This window comes from Cryptomeria japonica, chromosome 10 (assembly GCF_030272615.1).
Source record: "Cryptomeria japonica chromosome 10, Sugi_1.0, whole genome shotgun sequence".
NCBI lineage: Eukaryota > Viridiplantae > Streptophyta > Pinopsida > Cupressales > Cupressaceae > Cryptomeria > Cryptomeria japonica.
In genome coordinates this window covers 351,422,424-351,444,796 of record NC_081414.1, presented here as the reverse complement: position 1 = coordinate 351,444,796, position 22,373 = coordinate 351,422,424, and the positions used below count along the sequence as shown (strand labels likewise).

Below are 22,373 nucleotides of genomic sequence, written 5' to 3'. Positions count from 1 at the left end.
CTAATTAATAATCTAAACAAGATATAGTATGTACTTGACATCTTCCAAGATTGGAAATGGCCCAATTGTTACAACAAAAGCTCAATTATATGCAAGAAATTACAAAAAAGTAAAGTGTCATCAGATCAGATTCAAAAAATCTATGAAACTTGCATAATTAGAAATATTATGTCTATGAAACCTGCATAATTAGAAAGATTGATGTCATGGACAAAAGAAAAAAGAATTATGATCATCACCATTCAAAAGTACATCTTCATTAGACAACAACAACAACAACGGTATTTGCTATTGAAAAACAACAAATAAAGACAGTCATAATTATTTAAATTTTTGTTTCACTGGTAACTCTTTATTGTTGCATATATTTATAGAGTAAAAAGTACAATATGTGCTGAGTTAGACAAGCAAATTGCAGTCCTCCCGCTTATTGCAACCTCTTACGATCTTCCTAAAAGAAATTGAGCAAAGAGTATCAGTTGTATAATCTAATACTCCTTTGGTAAAATAAGGCTCACCGATGCACTGGTTGCTTTGATGAATGCGCATAACAACAAAAGAATAAAACCAAACCTCAGATATGCGAAGCAGATATCCACGCTACGAAACAACATCCATTTGTGTAAAACCCTCAGGTATCACTTGCTGCTGATAATATTCAGCCTGTCCATCACCAACACCTGCCAAGGAACATGAAGAAACAGCTAAAAAACTAGTATATATGTGCACCATAACCATAAAAGTCAAGAAGTTTTCTCTATATCAGTCTTAAAAAAATTTGAAAATTGCTAGATCTTGTGACATATTGACACATCGCCCCATTGCAAATGCATACCTCTGCTTTTTGCTTTCTAGGTTAGTTTTTTAGGCTTGTGCTATTAGTCTTTCCATTGGAGAGTTGCCAGAAAGCTCATTTGGATAGAATGGTCTTTTTGAGTTGGATTTCTTTTTTGAAAGCCTCCGCTTGGTTAGGCCTGAGACTTTTTTCTAGGGTTGAGTCCTGATTGAGTTTGAGGAAGTCATCGTATCATAATAGGAGTCTAGCCTTGCCTTTTGAGACCTGTGTCATTGAGTCAAGTCAAGGATGTGAATGAAGGTGTGAGTCATTTGAGTCAGAGTGTTGTTAGGACTTCCCCTCTTGCCTTTCAATCAAGCTAAAATCCTGCTTCAAAACATCAACTAAGGAGAAATGAACTTAGATCTGCCCTTGGACATTAATTTGAGCAAATTTTGATCATGAACCATGAGGAATTTGGGTAAAATTGCCAAATTCGCTCCTAACCCTTCCAGGGGTACAAAAGCGAATTCTTCAAATGAGAGCTTCTTCCCTAAATTTGGATAGAATACTTCATTGCTAGACCTTGTTTGATACAAAATTCACTCATTCCCACCATGGAGGAGCAAGAACATGAGAATTAGACTTGAAAACTTGAGGGAAATTGGAGAATTTGAGCTAGAGCACCAAATGCGTTCCTGACCCTTCCAAGGGTACAGGAGCGAATTCCTTCTAAACTCTCTTTGCCCTCCTAATTTGGATGAAATCTCACTCTAGAATGATTGATTGAGAGAGATTACCCTAAACTCGCCCGTGGAGATACCTTTGAACAAGCTTGGACTTAGAAAGTTGGAGGAAAAGGTAAGAATTTGAGCTCAAGAGCTAAATTCGCTCCTGACCCTTCCAAGGGTACGGGAACGATTTTCCCTAAAACCCTCTCTTGCTTCTAACATGGGTTAAAATCCTTGATTCAACGCCTTGAGTGAATGAAAAATGATCTATCCATGGCTTTGGAAGTGAGTTGAAATAACGTTGAATGAAAAAATGTGAGGAATTTGAGCTCTAAAGCTAAATTCACTCCTGACCCTTCCAAAGGTACAAGAGCGAATTCTCTCGAAGCCTCCTTTTTTCCTAATTTGCATCAAATCTAGGCTCCAAAGGCATTGATTAAGGTTGATTGAACTTAGAGACACCCTTAGACAAGCATTTGAATGAATTGTGGTCGCAACATGTTAGGAATTTGAGCAATAAAGCCAAATTCGCTCTTGACCCTTCCAAAGGTACAGGAGCGAATTTGGCTTTATTGCTAATGTACCTTCCAAGGGTACACAAGCGAACTTGACAATAGTTGCTCTTTGACAGCAGATTTTGAGCAAGGAAACCCTTAGGACGCCTTCTAAACATGGTTCAAGGTGATAACAAGGAGAAAAGTGACTGTTTTGTTCAATGTCTAAGCTTCATACCTCAAGTTTGCTCCTGACCCTTCCAAAGGTACAGTAGCGAAATCCTTCAAAGGACCTAATTCCTCACCAAAGACATTGAATGGTTGTCATTTTGAGCAATAGTGAGAGCAAATTGACTTGAGCATGGCAAGCAAAAGATTCAAAGGTCAAGTCTAGGACAAAGTTAAGTGAAAAGAAGTATGAATTGGGCCTAAAGGAAGAAATTCGCTCCTAACCCTTCCAACGATACATAAGCGAACTTCTTCAAGGAACCTTGTATCTTGCTTAAACCCTTGAACGAACCCACTCCTAAGCAATTTTGGAGGCAAATGACTTGTTTATGCTTTGAGGAAGAACAATTATGAAGTTTAAAGCCGTGAAAAATGAATGATTATGAGAAATTGAGTGGAATTTGAGCAAAAATGCTAAATTCACTCTTGACCCTTCCAAAGGTACAGGAGTGAAATTTCTTGAGTGTCTTGCTAAAGGAGTGTTGAGAGTCTCTCTGAAGGTCATTTTAACGTTCAACATATCCTAAGCCTCCATAGGATCCTAGGTTTTGAGTGAGATTTCATCAAAGGAGTGAAAAAACCAAAGACATCACCTAATTCACTCTTGACCCTTCCAAAGGTACAAAAGCGAATTCTCCTTAAGAGCCCTATACCTTGCTATGAATTTAAGCTAAAACCTTTTAGAGGTCAATTTGGTTAGGAGAGGGGTTGAAAATTGAAGAGAAAAGCAAGGAGGATCATGTTCAAGCATTAATTGAGTTGAGAAGGTCAATTCGCTCATGTACCTTCCAAAGGTACCAAAGCGAATTTCTTGGAGGACATGTACCCTACAAAGGTACCAGATCAAAATTGCCTCAAGAACCTTCCAAGTGAGGTAAAATGATGTGAACATCCAAAGAATGAGTGAATTGAGTAAGTTATGTGCTAAAGCTAAGCCTATCTTCCAAATTTGCTCTTGTACTTCACTGGAGGACCAAAGCGAATTTCAATAATGGCGTGTACTTTGCTACACCTTTGGAGAAAATTTCCTTAAAGTCTTGTCCCATGTTCTCACAAGGGGTTCTTTTATGTTAATTCAATTATCCAAAGATGCAAACTTTGTTTATGCTTAATACTATCTTTTGTTTGTTTTGCAAGAAGCAAGGACGATGGAGGGTCGACCAAGGTCATCACAGAGCAAGTACCAAACAAGGTGGCATCCCAATCACTATTCATCCAATCAGAAGTCTCCACATCAGAATGTCCAGATTCAGTGAATCACGCTTATGCGTGGAGGCACAAACTCTAATGTACCTACCCCTATTTCCTACTAGTTCTCATGCATTGAATGTAATTTTCTCATTGGCTAAAGAGAGTTTGTTGTAACAAACCCTAATTAGGGTTTTGTTGTGACGTTTTCACACATCGCCCCATTGCAAATGGGAACCCCTACTTTTTGCTTTCTAGGGTTTGTTTTCTTGGTCTTTTAGGTTCTTGTCTATTAGCCTTTGCATTTGGAGAGTAGTCAGAGGGATCATTTAGATAACAGGCTTTGCTTGAGTTTAGGTGGGGCAGTGGATGGTCCAAGTCAAGGTCCCTTTGAAAGCCTTCCCTAGGTCAAGTTTTGCTCTTGTTGCTAGGTGATGTCTTGTTTGAGTTTGAGGAAGTCAATGAAGCTTTGTGAGTGAATATCATCTTTGAGGGTTTGAGATCAGTCCAGTTGTTGAGTGATGAAGTTCTAGGCATCGATTGATATCCTTTGGAAATGCCTTGGACAAATCTAGACCTGGAAATTTGATGAAACGGTCAAGATTTGAGCCTAATTCACCAATTTCGCTCCTGACCCTTCCAAAGGGTCCAAAGCGAAATCCTTGGAAAAGACCTAATTTGTCATCAAAAACGTGGAATTGATATCACCTTGAAGGCAAATGGACCTGATTAAGATAAAGGAACAATCTAACGACCAAGTCAAAGAGCAAAGTTGAGGGGAAAATGAGAAAATTTAGCACAATTCACCAATTTTGCTACTGACCCTTCCAAAGGGTCCAGAGCGAAATTCTAGGATAGGTCCTATCCTTTCAGGGGTACTTGGGCGAAGTGGTTAAAATATCCTTGTAATCCAATTTTTTGAGCCAGGAACTCCTCAAGGTAGAAGCTTGGATGTTTGAGTGGTGTCTAAGGCAAATTCACCAATTTCGCTCCTGACCCTTCCAAAGGGTCCAGAGCGAAATTTCCCAAAGGACCTAAGATTTCACCTAAGTCATTGGATGGCTGGGTAAATTTGCATGACTATGGAAGGAAATGCATCAAGGGTTGAGTCTAAGGCGAAGCCAAGTGGAAAAGAAGGTGAATTGAGCCTAGAAGAGAAATTTCGCTCCTGGCCCTTCCAAAGGGTCCAGAGCGAATTTCTCCATAAGGCATTCTACCTTGCCCAAAACTATGAACCAATCCTTGTCCTAGGCATTATTGAAGGCAAAGCACTTGTTTGGATAAGGAAATGTTGGAGATGAAGTCAAGATTTGAGCCTAAGCTTGAATTTTGCTCTTGAACCTTCCAAAGGGTCCAGAGCGAAATTCTTGGGAGAACTTATTTCCTCACTAAAACCTTGAAGTAAGCACCACTTTGAGAGCAAGTTGACTTGATGATGATAGAAGAAGGTTTGAGAAGTTAGATCCAAGGCAAAGAAAGGAGAAAGGGGGTGTGGAATGAGCTCAAAGACAAATTTCGCTTCTGACCCTTCCAAAGGGTCCAAAGCGAAATTTCCCATAACCCCTATTTGCTCCTTGTTATGACCAAGACCTTGACTTCTAAGGCATGGTTGGGAAGGCTTTGATGCGTACTTGCCTTTGAAAGGTAGTTTAAGGCAATGAAGTGGTGAAAATCAACCTAAAGGAAGAATTTCGCTCCTGACCCTTCCAGAGGGTCCAGAGCGTAATTTCCCATAAACACTATTTTCTTCCTTGATTACACCAAAATTTGTGTTCCTTGGGCATAATTGGGAGTGGAGCGATATGTTCTTGCCTAAGAAGTGATTAAAAGTGAAGAAAATGAAGGATTTTGTCCAAAAATGTGAATTTCGCTCCTGCCCTTCCAAAGGGTCCAGAGTGAAATTCTCAAAACCTCCTTTTTCTCCCATTTTTGTGTCAGGCCTAACATTGATCAGGGTTGATTGAGCTTAAAAGTACCCCTAGGCATCCATTTGACAAAGTTGTGATCTCAAAATGTGAAGAGTTTGTCCAAAAATGTGAATTTCGCTCTTGACCCTTCCAAAAGGTCTAGAGCGAAATTCTTTATAGGTCCTATCCTTGGCCAAGATCTTGAGCGAAATCCTCCTTTTAGGCCTTCTTGAGGGTCAAATAAGTGTTGTCTTCATGAGAAGGAGATCCAAAGGTGAGTGAGAATCAAGGTAAAACAAAGTAAGAAGGAGGAATTCAACCTAAAAGAAGAAAATCGCTCCTGACCCTTCCAAAGGGTCCAGAGCGAATTTCTTCATGAGACACTATATCTTGTTCCAACCTACAAGGCAGCTCATTCACAAGCAATTTTGTTTTTAATGATTAAAGGAGGAAGAATGGAACTTAGTGAGAGAAAAACAAGCAAAGCATGAAAATCGCTCCTGACCCTTCCAAAGGGTCCAGAGTGAAATTCTTTAAAACATCTAATTTGCTCATATTTGAGATCTAGATTTGGTTTCCTAAGGCATTGGTGGAGAGAAGATTATTATATACTTGCCTTGAGAAATAATTTGGAGCAAGTAAGGGATGAAATTGAGGCTTAATCATGAATTTCGCTCTTGACCCTTCCAAAGGGTTCAGAGCGAAATCCTTTGAAATCCTTATTTTCACCTTGTTTGAGTTGGGCAAAAGGCTAGTTGTGAGATTATGATGGCAAGAGGATTGAAAGGTTAAGTTCAAGATGATGAAAATGTTGGGTAAATTGAGCAAAATGACAAAAATCGCTCCTGACCCTTCCAAAGGGTCCAGAGTGAAATTCCTATACGACCTGTCCCTAGAGAGGATCCTGAGGGAATTTCATTCTAATGCCTTCTTGTTGATGATTTAAGGTAATAAATGTCATGTTAGGATAAATATATCATGTATACTTAATCATCTTTTGGTTTGTTTTGCAGATGGAGGAGGACTTCAAGTGTTCAAGAAAAGCATTGGGAGATTTCAAGTGTTCAAAGAGTTGCACATAATAGACCAAGCTATCCTCAAGGACTTCATTCTACCATATGGAGAAACCACGAGATATCAGAAGAAAGATCTTATAAAACTTCAAAGCGATATGAGCTACCAGATGAGGAGTGACTTGACCGGGAAGGAGGCTTCATCAAACACATGGGAGTCATGGAGATATATCATTCATCACATCAAGGACAAAAGAAGATCAACCAAGCATAAACGCAGGCAAGGTGGCGTCCCAGTCATTGTTCCTCCAATCAAATAGCTCCACCTCAACATGTCCAGATTCAATGTACCTGACTCGTCACTGTTGGCACAGACTTTGGTGTACCTACCCCTGCTTCCTATTGGTCCACACTCATTGAATGTAATTTTCTCATTGGCTAAAGGAGTTTGTTGTAACAAACCCTAATTAGGGTTTCCATCTTGTAATCCTAACCGTTGAGTGTAAATCAATCAGAGCCATCAAATTGTAAAGAGCTCCCTATATAAAGTTTTGGCTCTTCATTTTGTAAAAGTTAATAGTTAGAGAATAGTCAATAGTGAATAGTCAGCAGATAGAATAGCAAATAGCATAGCAATTAGAGTAGATTAGGAAGAGAAGGTAAGATTTTGTTGCCTTAATTGTAAATAAACTCTATTTTCATTGAAGTTATGGTGAAATGTGTCGTTTCTTTGCAATATGCATGGTCTCTTGTTGAAATTTCATTTTAGATGATGGATAACTAGATTGAATGAAGGAAGTTAATGAATGCACTCGCGTGGAATCCCCCTAGTCCAAACCACTAGCCTCTTGTTGATTGTAAGTATGCCCTGCGTGGTCAATTGGCATAGAATGAGTTTAATCTCGAATCATTACACATCTACTGTTCATGCATTAACTTGAGTGATGATTTGAACATCTTCAAAAGTACCCTAGAAGATCACACTGAGCTGGTGTCGAATTGTTCAGCTTGATGGTAAGACCTAGCCCAGTAGGACTCCACCTAGTCATTCATCCATCTTCTCGCATTCTAGGTCTTAGATTAGACTCTCTAAACCCTACACTTTTTGTTATTTCTTCATTCTCCCAGTGGGTAGATAGGACTTGAGTTCCAGCAAATCAGATACTCAGGCATTCAAATGTAAGTCCCCTTGTGATTCCAGCAAAATCACATCATACCACAAAGGCTTATCCACACGTAGAGACCCTACATATTAGAACCTTGGAGTTGCTCTGATTGATCCTTAGGCAAAATCTTCAGCATTCGGGGAAACTTTGTTCAAGAGGATAAGATACCTTGGTATTTTATTCTGTGTTCGCATGTGCATGAAAAACACATCAACAGGTTTCCATCTTGTAATCCTAGCCATTGATTGTAAATCAATCTAAACCATTGAAATGTAAAGAGCTCTCTATATAAAGCTCCAACTCCTCATTTGTAAAGGTTAATAGTTAGTTAATAGTTGATAGGAGAATAATCAGTTGATAGGAATAAAATATTGAATAAGTAGATAATAACTAGAGTAGAGTAGGAGGAGAAGGCAAGAGATTGTTGCCCAAATTGTAAATAAACTTCATTTTCATTGAAGTTATGGTGAAATGTGTTGTTCCTTGCAATATGCATGGTTTCTTGTTGGATCTTCAAGTTACGTGGTAGATGATTAGATTGAATCGAGAAAATTGTTGAATGCACTCGTGTGGAATCCATCTAGTCCATACCACTAGCCTCTTACTGATTGTAAGTGTGCCCTGTTTGGTCAACTAGCATTGAATGAGCTTAATTTCAAATTGTTATACATCCATTGTTCATGCATTAACTTGGATGGTGATCAGTATTTGATGGAAATGATTTGAACATATTTAAAAACGTCCCTTAGAAGATTGCACTGAGTTGGTGTCGAATTGTTCAGTCTGATGATGAGCTCTGGCCAAGTAGAACTCCACCTAGTCATTCATCTATATTCTTACATTCTAGGTCCTAGAATAAATTCTCTAAACCTTATGCTTTTGATATTTCTTTATCCCCCATTGAGTAGTTAGAACTCAAGTTCCAGCTAATCAAGCATTCAGACAATCGAATGTAAGTCCCCCTTGTGAATCCAACAAAATCACATCACACCAACAGAGATTATCCACACATAGAGACCCTACATACCGGAACCTTGGAGTTATTTCGATTGATCCTTACGCAAATCTTCAACATTCGAATAAATTTGTTCAAGAGAGGATAAGATACCTTGGTATTCTATTCTGTGTTCGCATGTGCATAAAAAACACATCAACACTATCTAATTCAATATAGTTAATCAAAGACCACGAAAAAGAAGTATTCTTGAGCATAGAGTTTGAATCTTGATAGATCACTAGGAAGAATTATATACTATTGCTTCATATATACAAAGTCAAAATGCCACTGGAACCTGTAATATAATTAGTTTAGTCTCCTAAAATTCTCTACCACAAATTTAATGAGAGATAAGCTGTTTAGTTCTTGACAAACACTAACCTGCAAAACACTTAATCCCCACAACTCCAAGCCACAAACAGCACTATTGTTATGCAACAAGAATATGAATAATTAGATTAAAATATGGATGAATGAATAATGAATTCAGAATAATTACAGTTTATGGGTGTGCTCCAATGGATGGCATTTTGCACATTTTGAAAAATCGGTCTAGCTTGTAACGCTAAACAAAATTAAAAAGTTTTCCAACCTTGATAATTTGTAGAGCAGTAAATAAAATCCATACAAGCATAAGCATTGAATATCCAGCCTATCTAATGTTGAAATGGATTGTTGCCTGGATACAGTCAGTAGTTGGTCATCTATTAGTATTTCTTGCTTGTACAAGTTCAGGTTGCATATCAGGAAAACTTATATCTAAATGAACTACTAACAGCCATAAGATGTCACCAATATCTCAGGAATTGAAAAGAAAATTGGCGCTTTGTGGAACTTATAAGTGTGCCACACTTTGTTCTTGGCCAGATACATGGGTTTCATTATCTGCACTTAAAGGAACTGAGATAAAAGACAGTTTCATCGTGTAATCATCCAATATCATTAAAAATTGAGCTAAACATATAAAAATTCAAATGTTTATAGTATTGTATGTATCACCAGCTGCTTCTGCAGTCAACATGGATGATTCCTCCTCCTTGTGCGTAAAAACATGAGACAGAATTAACAAAAGGTTGTGGCAGTGGGCAAACAATGATGATATGGTAATCATGAGAACCAATCAAAGGGTATGTAATATCCCCACTCTGGAATAGAATTAAAATATAAAAGAATGTAACTAAATATAATTAAAATTTAATTAAGTTAATGAAGGTCACAGGACATGGAAGGAAAAGTTGTGACTCCCTCAAACATGAGATATAAAAGGGAGAAGAGAACCTCATTTGAGGGGGATAATTTGGAAATCATAAGTGCAGATCCGATTTAAATAGGAGGGGCGGACCCAATTGTGAAAGTTTGTGTCCCTTTCAAAGAGCAGGAATAATGAAGGATTGCACTCTTTCAAAGGGTTCTAATGGTGAAAGGGTGTGTCTCTTGCCAAAGGGCATACATGATGAAGAAATGTGACCCCTCTCTCACATTGAGAGATATAAAGAAAAGGCATAAATACGATTCCTATCCCTTAGCAGATCAAACAGCAGCAGAACTTCTCATATTCACAGCAGTTAGTGATTACTATAAGCAGATTGCAAGATCTCAAAAAGGAGAAATATCTGAGAAGAAGATCAGACGGAATAAAGAAAGAAAAAAGAAAAGACTTCAGGCAGTAAACTGGTCACACAAACTCAGTACGAATTTCCTATGCAGCAATCATTTCTATAATAAGCTTATGCACATTGGCAAATGTAATATATCACAGCTTTCATAAGTATTTCTGTGCATGATGAATATTAGCAAATTCTTAGGAATCCTTGTTGATAATATATTGAACTCATATATGTGTTATAGTATTGTGAATATGTTCTACAAAGTTTATGAGTATGATCAAAGGATAGAAGATAGAACAATCTTGGAAGGAGAGAACAGAATAAAGAGATCAAATCTGCAGCTACTGTTAAGTTAGGACGATATTCTGGTATGAGTTCCTGTGCACATACGTTTAGACTCTACAACAATGTTATAACTATTTTTTCATATCCATTATACCTCTGTTCTGCATATCTATACTGTATAAGTTGTTGAGATTCTGAGATCCATGATATATTTCTGAGGGTTTATTCTAAGTATTACTGAACATGATAAAAGGAGATAAGTTACAGTTAGGAAACGGTGTTGGGGTTATCTTGTAGGCACGCCACCTCATGGTTTAAGACCGGGGAGTCCCATGAGGCCAAGGGGGTACAAAGATGCTGCCCTTGGGCCTATGAAGAATAGACTTCCTCAGCACCTTACTGTAACAGCACTCATACCTTCTATCATGCTGAATGAATATGTAAACCATGGGTTATAGGACAGGTATGACAAGTGGAGGAAAATGGTGATAGGACGCCTCACTAGGTAGGCCACCTCATTGATGACATGAACCACATGAGGTCAAGGGGTTAAGCCACCCTTGAGGCTAGGATAGAGGGTTTCTTGCGCACCACACTTGGTGATCCCATCCTATTCCTATTCTATGACTAAGTTCTTTTAAAATGAATTCATGCTTTACTCAAATAAGTTCTTAAGATCTGTTATAATCATGCATTTTATAATTTTATATCTTCTAATTTGCCTACAGAGCCTCATTCAGAATACCAAGTTGTTGGCAGTGGGTCAGCGTCCCTCACGGGGATTCGCAACATGGTTTAACAGCCACTTGTGGATTCTATAAGTCTAGTGGTTGTATCCGGCATTGATAGGTCGATCTTTTGGTGCAACGGCACCCATAGCATGTAACAAGTGGTATCAGAGCTTGGTCACAGGTTCGAATCACACAAGCCATGACGAGTGACGCTGGGAGGGGGATCGTTGGCAGTGGGTCAGCATCCCTCGCAGGGATTCACGACATCGTTTAACAGCCTCCTGTGGATTCTATAAGTGTAGTGGTTGTATCGAGCATTGACAAGGTGATCTTTTGGTGCAACGGCAACCCTAGCATGTAAAACAGGTGTCCCTAATCTCATTCTACTCTATCTAGGGCATTACATTGTTATATAGAATCAAAGAAATTGGGGTTTAATGTTAATATTTATAAGTTCAATGATTATTAATATTATTAGGACCTAAACCGGGATTCCTGTGAAACAGGTATTATATTTGATAATTTAAGTTAAAAATAAATTACCCCCTTAAGAATTAAGCTGAAATTGTTATCCTAGGGCTTGAATAAGGGAGATTCCAAAAGGGGACATTACAGGGTATGATGAAACAGCTAAGAACTGGTATGTATGTATGTACATCTTAACCATAAAACTCAATAAGTTTTCTCTATATCAGTCTAAAAAAATGTAAAATTGCTATCTATCTCAATATAGTTAACCAAAGACAACGAAAAAGAATGAAGTCATATAAGATGACAAGAATCATAAACTCTTGGATGGTTACATAAGTACATTCGTATCTTCTATTGCAAGTTAAAAGGTGAGCTTCGCTATCTGCAGCCAGAATTAATCTTGAGCATTGGGTTTGAATCTTGATAGATCATTAAGCAGAATAACATACTATTGCTTCATTAATACAAAGTCCAAATACCAGTGGAACTTGCAATATAATTAGTTTAGTCTCCTAAAATTCTCTACCAGAAATTTAATAAAAAATAAGTTGTTTAGTTCTTGACAAATACCAACCTGCAAAACACTTAATATCCAGTACTCCAAACCACAAACAACAGTATTGTTCTGCAACGAGAATAGGAGTAATTAGAATAAAATATAAATGAATGAATTATTGAATTCAGAATAATTAAAGTGTATGGGTTTGCTCCAATGGATGGCATTTTGCACATTTTGAAAATCGGTCTACCTTGTAAAGCTAAACAAAATTAAAAAGATTTCCAACCTTGATAATTTGTAGAGCTGTAAATAAAATCCATATAAGCATAAGCATTGTAAATCCAGTCCATCTAATGTTGAAACAGATTGTTGCCTGGATACAGTAAGTAGTTGATCATGGATTGGTATTTCTTGCTTGTGCATCTTTAGGCTGTATATCAGGAAAACTTATATCTAAATGAACTACTAACAGCTATAATATGTCAGCTATATCTCAGGCATTGAAAAAAAATTGGAATTTGTGGAACTTACAATTGTGCAACTTTCTTCTTGGCCAGATACAAGAGTTTCATCATCTGTACCTAAAGGAACTGAGATAATAAACAGTTTCAGTATGTAATCATCTAATATCATTGAAAACTGGGCTTAACATATAACAATTCAAATGTTTATAGCATAGCAGCATTAATTGTTTGGGGAATTCATCAGCAAAACAAAAGTATAAGATTTTTTGAAAAAATCAGATTTACAAAAAAAGGTAAAAAATTGCAGAAAAACAATAAAAAACTACTTTTAGTTTAATATTTAAGGGCATTTCCATAGCATAGAGATATTGTAAGCAAATAAAATAGACTCCAACACCGGAATTATAAAAAATAGATTTTTGTTGTTCATATTCATACATCGATGAGTACATTGCACAAAATATACCACAACATAAATAATAACTAGATAATGATAGTTGTCAAAATGTTGATAACAATACAGTTTGTGACTTTGTACAAACTCAGCCTATCAACTAAGTACAAAGTTTCAAAAAATCAAATGTAGCCAATAACATGCCAGAGATCCATGTCTTAATTTGTTCAACTCATTCAAGATCCATGTTGGCCTGCCCCATGATCTCAAAATCATCAGGCTCAAGCAAACTAACATCATTAGTAGCAGCAATGCACTCAGACTTTAGATCTATCTCGTCGTGGTCAATTGGCTCATCTTCCTCAATAGTTCTTGTCTTTGCCCATGTAGAAACTAATCTTTGCCTTACAATTGAAAAACACAATGAATACAATTTCAACTAATTGCAAGTATATTTTAATATTCTTACCTTGAGCTTTCTTTAGCTTCAAGAAGAGGTTGTGGTGAACAAACACCAAATCATTCATTCGTCGTTGTGTCAGGGGGTTGCGTTTCTTGGTATGTATGTGGTCAAAAGCACTCCAATTACACTCACAAGCAGATAAGCTGCATGGTTGGGTCAAAATGCGCACCAGCATTCACCTAAGATTTTTGCATTCGTCACCAAAACAAGCCCACCTTTGCGCTGAAAAATACATTATATGGAGATGATAATGCAAAAATATCTTAAAATTTAAAAAAATTTAATGACCATGTTGACAAAATTAAGAGATTGTCAAAAGTTTATAAAGTCTACCTAGTTGGAAGGTCTTTCTGCTTTCCATGGCAGCCCTAGAAAAAAGAAAACCCCTAGTCTGCTTGTACATTTCCAACTCTGACATAGCTGCATTAAATTTATCCTAATTTGGAAACATTTTGTCCATGCACTTGAAGAAGCCTTGTTTGATCTCAGCATCAATATCCATGAATGGAGTCTTGTAGAATAACGATGGATTGAGAAAGTATCATATGGCATAGAGAGGAGAGTGCATCTTTCCATCTCATCTCCTATAAATTATGTCCCACAACGGCATATACATCTCCTTGTTATTTGCCAACCTACTCCTCATCACCTCCTTCGCCCTATCCATGGCCTCATACAAATATCCCATGGGGGATTTTTCCCCATCAACTAGTCTCAAGACTTTTACTAGAGGCTCTGAAAATTCTACAAGTTGTTCAATCAATTCCCAAAAACTAGTAGAATACATGTAGTTTGCCACTACTATGCCATTTGAATGATTTGTGAAGCCAAACTCCATCCATTTAGCTGAATCAAACATTCGCCTCAAATTATTTTTTTGTTCAAATTGAAATTGTAATGCAAGAAAGTGTGTTGCAAATCTTATCACCCCTGGTCGAACTAGCTCTTTGCCTCCTATGAAAGAGTGCATTATAGACAAAATCCTCGTATGATTATAAATAAATTTGTTAACCTTGTGAGCCTTTTGCAATGCCTCCTTACCCATTCAATTTTTCCAATGTCCTCTAGGGTTAGATCAAGGCAATGCGCTGCACGTGGTGTGAAAAACATAGAAAGGTATTTATCTGTCATAAGTCTCCCAACAACAACACAAGCAGCATCATGTTTGTGATGAAGTGAACCACATTTTGTGGCCTTACATTCATAACTACCATGTCATACATCTCAAACAATGCAAATACAGATTTGATTATATCAGATGCATCCATAGATTTCAAAAAAAATAGTGCCACTCTCACAAGAGACAAGTTAATGAGGGTTTGGTTCCTTCTATCTATCCATTCATCTGTCATAATATTGCAACCACTAATAACCCACTATAACCGATGCTCTTTAACAACATCTTCAACATCCCGTACTAAATCTTTGAACGTACCAACCCTCAATGACTCATAAGATGGGGCTTGAAACCCAAAACCTACAATTGCAATAACATCTACCATAGCTTGCCAATATGGAGATCTGGAAGCATGGAATGACAAGCTAAAGGAGTACCAGAAATTAGCAATTGTCTTTTTTGCTTGTTCATGAACGACGATTTTCCTCCGTCCCGTACTCTCCAAAGTGGTTTGTGATCCTAGTGTAATATGAGGGTGGAAGAAATCATTAATGTTTCCTCCACTTGTGTCTGGTCCACGTGCTGTAGAAGAAAGTGTTGACCCAGATTCCCTGAAACCCCCATCTTCATCATTTTCCACCCAAACGATTCCTCCTAGCATCTACAGAACTAGAACCTAGTTCAACCTCAGTTCTTGACTTTTTGGCCTTACTCTCAGCAATCCCATTAAGAGCTTGTTTTGCTTGATACATGACATTTGTCGGGCATTTTGTGCAAGTCGGTGTTATTTCCTCGTTCTATTGCCAAATACCATTTGAAATGATAATTGTCACCACTAATGTCACTCAGACACCAAATGCATTTAACCTGTGAGCTACTATAACTTGATGATGTCTTTCCCTGCACTTCTAATCATTTTCTACTCACTACTCCATTGATAAACAAATAGGTTCCTTGGTTTTTTGAAAGGAATCAAACTTTCATCCTAGAAAACATCAAAGATGGAAATCTTTGGTTGAGTTGCTTCTAAATCTTCTTGTCCTAATAAGTTTTCACGATATGGAAGGCTTACACCATTATTGCTTAAGAGCTGATTGAGTAATGTATGAATTTGTTCTTTTTTTCCTTTTTTGGCAGGACTGCAGTGCTGTGGGAAGAGTTGCAAGCTTCGATGAATAAATTATCTTCACCCTGATCTTAAACAGGGCAATTTTACCCCAGAAGAAGATGAGCTAATAATAAAGCTCCGTTCTATTTTGAATAACAAGTGAGTAATCTGTCATTGTCTTTCTTCGCCACAATTTTTTTCTTTTTGGCACTAAAGTACCCATGATCCAAGTTTGTTTCAGAGTTACAGTTAGGCCATCCTGTTCGGTTGAAATACAAAGTTGTCAAAAGTGGGTTCATTCTGCAAAAGCTACATGAGATTTAGTCCATCAAATTTAGATAAACTTTTGTACATGGTGACCTATTATCTTAGGCTTAAGAAAAGTCTTATTTGATGTCAATGGCATGATGTTTTACCCCGAACCATTCTCTTATGCTGATAAGAACACCATATTCAATACAACCTAACTTTGTCCGGTTGCTTATTGGGTATAGTTTGTTTGATACTTTTAACTTGTCCTCGTGTAAAGACTGGTTGGTTCTCCTGGCTGGTCCAATTTAGTTGGGTAAAATAATTTTGTTGTACAAGGTTTATGAATTACCTAGAATTTTTTGATGCAACTTTATGTGTCACTTGTCTACGTTTTTATGGATTAAGCTTGAACAAGCATTAATGGGGTTATCTCTTCCAATCTAATCTGTACATAACAGATGTAAAAATATTGAATGGAACTTGAACACAAGCCACCATTGTGACAATATTTTGCTCTTTTATGGTACAGATGGTCCTTAATTGCAGGGAAACTGCCAGGAAGAACTGATAATGAGATAAAGAACTACTCGAACACATATATTAAAGAAGCTGTTAGAGAAGGGAACGGATCATTATACCCATTGCCCCATTGTCACATCTGCATCAAACTCCTCTTCCTCCAATGATAAAACTGCATGTCATTTAAGCAAGCCTGGCAGGCATGTAGCAGCAGACATTCATTGATTTTTTCCAGCAGCTGGCTAAATGGCATATTCATTTTTAAAATAAAAGTACATAATCTCATTGCATGCATGATGACCACAACATATATATTTTATAATTCTAAATATATCTTGTATGAACCATTAAACAAAATTATAACACATCAATGAGATAATTTCTTTATAATTTCTACTTTCTATTTAATAATCATTTTTTATTTTGACTTTAATAATTACTGATATTATATTAGCTAATCTTTAAAGTTTATATTATAAATAAAGTTATATAATTTATTGATGATATTGAATAAATTTAATGTTTATGTATTTTTTATGGAGAATTTTATGTCATATAAAGTTAATTTTGCTATCTGATATTGGAGCGTGGGTCTATGTTGATGCCTCTTTATCTGACAGAAAAAGGCTAAGAGGTATCCATTTTGGGCTGGGCATGATTCGAGCCTCATTCCTTATGTCATATCTTCAAGGATTTGATACTCACTAATTATATTCAGCCAATTAAATTGCAACCCTTTAATTATATATAATTTATATTTAATTTCTTTTGTAAAAATATATTTAACCTAAAAAGCAGTTTTTAGATACATTCCCAAAGGGATTTGTCATTACAATTTCAAACAATTACATCTACGCTTTTAGCTTATCATGTAGGTGGAATACTCCTATGATATAAGTCATGACAACATTCACACTTAAATCTGTAACCTTAGAATTTAAGCAACAGTTGGTATATGCTGGATAAGAATCCATTTTTTGTTTTCCTACCAATGAGAGCTAAGGTCTGAAGCAAGATGAATCTTTATTGCAACAAATTCTCTCAGGGCTCACAGCCAACTGAAATATTAACTATTAACTACTCTGATCTGGACATAACTACTTATAGCCTAAATGAAATATTAAGCTGCAGCAATAATTACAGAGCCCAAGTTGGCCGGACCCATTGCATTTTATTCTATTGTAAGGTCATTCTCCTCTTCATCCTCTTCGCGGGTCCAGAGGAAATGAACATAAGATGCAATAACGTAGCTGCAACACAGAGCCCAGCCATATGGTGGGTTATTATTAGATAGATTTTCAGGTTCTTTTGTTATAAAATTAATAAGACACTGGGTCTGAAAAGAGAGCACAGCGTCAACTAGCCATAGGACTAGAGAGTGATAAGGATACGGTAGGAGCTGCTTACCAGTCTTCAGGGACAACTTCCACTGCTCTTTCAAGGTAAGTTTCTACCTTTATTGGGAGATTCTATGGCTTTCAAACAAACATTAACCTTATTCACTATGGGGCTTCCAAAAGCTGGAATGTTTCGGGTCAACTTCAGGTTGGTGTCTTGTTATATAGTCTTCTCTTATTCTCCTTTCCTTCCTTGGACTTGGAAGACTGCTCAAGCGAGCTTCAGGGAGGTCCTTGATTTTTTGGTGGGGCTTTTCTTCACTTAAAGCTTTGATTTCACCAAGGTTAATATGGTTCTTCCCTGGGTTAGACTCCCCGAGCTTTCGTTGGGAAGCCCAGGATGGTAGCATCATTCAAGGTAATGCCAATGCCACTGGTCAGTATGTTGCCATTGAGATTGCTACAAAAAAAAATTCAAAATTGATAAGGTTTTGCCAATAAATATTAATTGGTGCTTCAAGCTTATCACCGATCAAAGAAAAAATGCTTCAAGCTAGGTGTTTGGGTTAAGAAAATTCATAGTGAATCTTCTTCATTAATCATTGAGAGCCCCAAGATGAGGCAAGAAAGGTTTTGGATACCACTGGGCTATCTTTTAAGGACAAGGCAAATCTTGGTTGTGCCCTCCCTCTACTTGCACTGTGAGATGGTGCTGGATTCTTCTATGAGAACCCACTCCAGCATGGTTTGTGGCTCCCCTTGCAAGGAGAAATGAAAACCTAAAGCTATGTTTGCAAGTCCTTCACTTGTGACTGGTAATCCTTGAAATAAGGAAGAACTATTCATTTTGGATCTTGCTCTTCTCTAGAGTCCTTTAGTTACTTTTGGTTGAAATCAAATTGCCTTGATTTTAGTCTGTCATTTTTTATTGGTCCTTGCTGAATTTGCTTTTCTTTTGATTTTGTTTTGCAAGTTTCAATCTCAATTCTTGTGAAACACATTTTACTTGCCTTTATGAGTGCCATGTAATGAGTCTAGGCCCTTCATGTGTTTTTACCTTCATCAAAACATTCTCAAATTATTAATTGTCTTATTATGACATTTCAAGTACAACATTTTATATTCTTGCATCAAAGATCTTGTTATCTTAATGCTTTTAGGAGACCACAAACATAGAATACTTTGAACCATGAGAATGTGCAAAGACATGTAAATGATCAAATACTTTGATCTTAATAACTTGATTAAAAGACTAAAAACACTCTCGATAATGATAGGAAGATCATGCAATGATGAGTTACATTATACTCCCTTCTGTATCACAAGAAGGAATCCACCACTAAATTGATCAGCTCGTTAACAAACTATTCAATTATTTCTCCCCTGATAATACATTGTCAAGGATTACTTTCAATTAATGTAAATTGCACTGGATCTTGATCAATAACACATCATATAAAACTCATCATCAAACTACACATAATTCAAAGCCACGTTAAGATTTATTGTATGCTGGTTTAGCTTATTAAAAATTGTGTTTGTTCCGTCTAATGAAACAATCTGATGACAAGGCTGGAAGGAATAGCCTCGTATGTAACAAATGAATCAGCAATGATCAAACTCTCCCTAATCTTCCTACTTCAACTATTTGATACAATCATCAAATTTCCAAAGATTACTTTTCAATGGGCAATTTCATCAAACATTTTACTTGTATAGTCTATGCTTTCATATTTTGCATATGTATCTCTCTTGAAAGCTCTCACTGTAGCACAAGCTAGGAGAAACGTTGATAAAGATTGCCCAGCCACCAATTGTATTTGCTTAAAACCTTTTAATCTTTTATAAAAATCTGCTATGTTTGTCTTAAACTCTAATTTTCCATTGTCACCAGACCCAAGTCAATTTCTCTAATTTCCCATCTCTGCTCTGCAGATCTATAAATCAAAACAACAAATTTGTCTGTCAAAAAAATAAGGATTTGCAACTATAACAGACAGTTGATACGTCTTTCCATCTGGATCAAACTTGAGGTGCACATCCACATCATCATGACATATTTTCATGTAAAACAAAATCCTCGCATCTTAAGTCAATGGGACTGCATAGTCAGTGGATCGATCACTCGAAGGGTTTAGAACCCCATCTCCAGCTCTGAGAAACTATTGTGAGTTACTACATATCCACTCATCATTAAACATCTTCTTGTACACATCAAAGAGACCAAATCCATTAAGAGACTCACTTGTTTCATCATAAAGATCCATCACCGGCCATATTTCCATATTGCTTTGCTCCCCATTAGAAGAGTCACTTGTTTCATCATAAAGATCCATCACCAGTCATATTTGCATATTGCTTTGCTCCCACAGATTGTGAAAAAGGACAGAGATAGAAATAATAGATTTCAATCAAGTACAAACGATTTGAACTTTGAACTTGGAACACAGTATGAAGAAGAAGTTCGCAAAATTACTATGTTCAAAAAGTCCTCTGCAATATGACCTACAAAAATTGATTCTTCCCTCACTTTTACTTCTTTGTTGGAGCCATCCTCTCTACATGAGCCGATTCTAAGTGTGGACCGATTTGAAGAACTCTGACCTTTTTCCATGGAAAATAAATTTTAAATTAACGATGAGAGTAAAAGCAAATTTTAAAATAATAAGACAACACCATAAACAATGGGAAAAAAAACACAATAAATCATATGAAAAAAAAAATACAAAAGAAAACGGAATAAACATATCACCTGCTTGCTGCATTTTGGGACATTTTCCTCTTCAAATGTTAATAGAAGAAGGTACTTCCTCAGTAGTAGGATTATGGTTACTATATCCATAGGCCGCATCAAATGCCTCCAAAAACAGCAAAACCACCTTCCAGTATAGCAGGGCATTTGTCAACCTGTGGATTGTATCAAAAGAGAACAAAAGCTCTCCTTAAATAAGATAAGACTTTTTTCAAAAAAATACATTAAAAAAAACCTATCTACTCCAAGATAATAACTAATCCACCTTTGTGAAAAAATTCATATAACAAAAATGTGCCTACCAGTATGTTCTCTTTCCAATTCCGACCATTCTAAGAAACAATGGCTTCCAAATAAATTCATCACTCATACTGTAAAAATAATTCACCAAATGCATGTTTCTGTGATAACATGGCAGGGATAAAATGAATTTTAAATTAACAAAACAATAAAAATAAATTTCAGAATAGCAGGACATAACACCAAAAACAATACAAAACAATACAAAAGAAAACAGAGCTTCGAACCTTTTTCTGCATTTGGGGACATTTACATAATGAACCGAGTGGGGTTTACAACTTAAGGTACGCTGCACAAAGCAAACGGCATGCGGATTACAGGGCTTTATTAAAAATTCTTAGGGTTAGGGTTTGGATTCCTCCGTTCATTTTTCTTTACTGCCATCCACCGTTTTTGGCGTCATAGAAAATAAAATAAAGCGTTGGATTGATTTCGCAACGTAAAAATGTAAATTGATATGTTTTTTATTAGTTCTGTTTACATTCAATTTTTCTTCCTGTTGAATTATAAAATTGTTAAACAAAATTTTTATAATTTTTATTTAAAATAATTGTAAAAAAATATTTTTAATAATTTTATTGGTTCATACAGTTGTAAATTCAATTGTTTTAAAAGGAAATGCAAAGCTTATTTTTCTCCTAAACTGACATTAAAGATTTGATATTCATGTACAATTACCATTTAATTTTGAATTATATTTAATATAATATATTTGATTTATGTTAAATTTTGTGTTTATGTAATTTTTTTTCATTGAGTTTTATTATTATAAGAATTTATACTTTATATTTAAGTAACTTCTATCAATGCATTTTCATGACATATTTATCAATCAAATTTTGTTATATAATTACATCAAAGAGGTCTCTTATTTGAAATGGGCAGTCTCATATTTCAAAATCTAAGGTTGATATTATATTTGAATTGTACACACTGGAACACATCTCAAAATCTAAGGTTGATATTATATTTGAATTGTACACATTGCAACACATCTCAAAATCTAAGGTTGATATTATATTTGAATTGTACACAAACACACTGCAACACATCATCATTAAACGGTAATAAATTTCTCGGCCTTGTGAAAGTAAACACACTGCAACACATCATCATTAAACGGTAATAAATTTCTCGGTCTGGTGAAAGTAAACACACTGCAACACATTCTGGCCTTGTGAAAGTAATTGAGATTACAACAAAGTAAAAAGTTTCACATATTTTCTTTTCAAATATTCCCGGCTATATGAGTCAAAGAATAGACAATGGATGTTAAGTTTAATAAGTATAGCTATATTTAAAAAATATATGTAAAATATGCCTAGAGATATCTTATAATAGAAAAGAATAATCTCTAAAATACTAAACACCAAACATGGCAGATTTCATATATTTACCCGTCATTTGCATGTCAAATTGTTTCAAAAATAAATTTTTGTAAAATATTTTTTTTATGTTAGGCAAACGTATTCTAACCTAGAGGAATGTTACTTTAGTGGCATTAATATTATTATAGATGAAGAAATTTTAGGTTAATTTATATATAATATTTTTATTAAATTTTAAAAAATTATT

At 36.1% G+C, this 22,373-nt stretch overlaps 1 protein-coding gene across 6 annotated transcripts; it reads right to left on the bottom strand.

Annotated features, from left to right (window-relative positions):
- Positions 1-204: 204 nt before the first annotated feature.
- Positions 205-21,235, bottom strand: LOC131051672 (sulfite exporter TauE/SafE family protein 4). 6 transcript variants are annotated; one of them, XR_009107155.2, is made up of 8 exons: positions 21,026-21,235; positions 20,801-20,899; positions 20,499-20,653; positions 12,624-12,682; positions 12,379-12,545; positions 12,168-12,218; positions 574-680; positions 205-451 (listed from the first exon to the last, which is right to left on the bottom strand). XR_009107155.2 is itself a non-coding variant. In XM_059213024.1 (7 exons), exons 3-7 carry the CDS (start codon positions 20,509-20,511, stop codon positions 639-641), a joined length of 252 nt encoding a protein of 83 aa, XP_059069007.1. In that variant the 5' UTR covers positions 20,512-20,653; positions 20,801-20,899; positions 21,026-21,233; the 3' UTR covers positions 205-638. The 6 variants fall into 6 exon arrangements, 1 of the variants encoding a protein (XP_059069007.1); XR_009107154.2 differs by having other exon boundaries at positions 12,379-12,522; positions 21,026-21,234; XR_009359106.1 differs by having other exon boundaries at positions 205-447; positions 12,379-12,465; positions 21,026-21,234.
- Between the last annotated feature and the right edge of the window lie 1,138 nt (positions 21,236-22,373).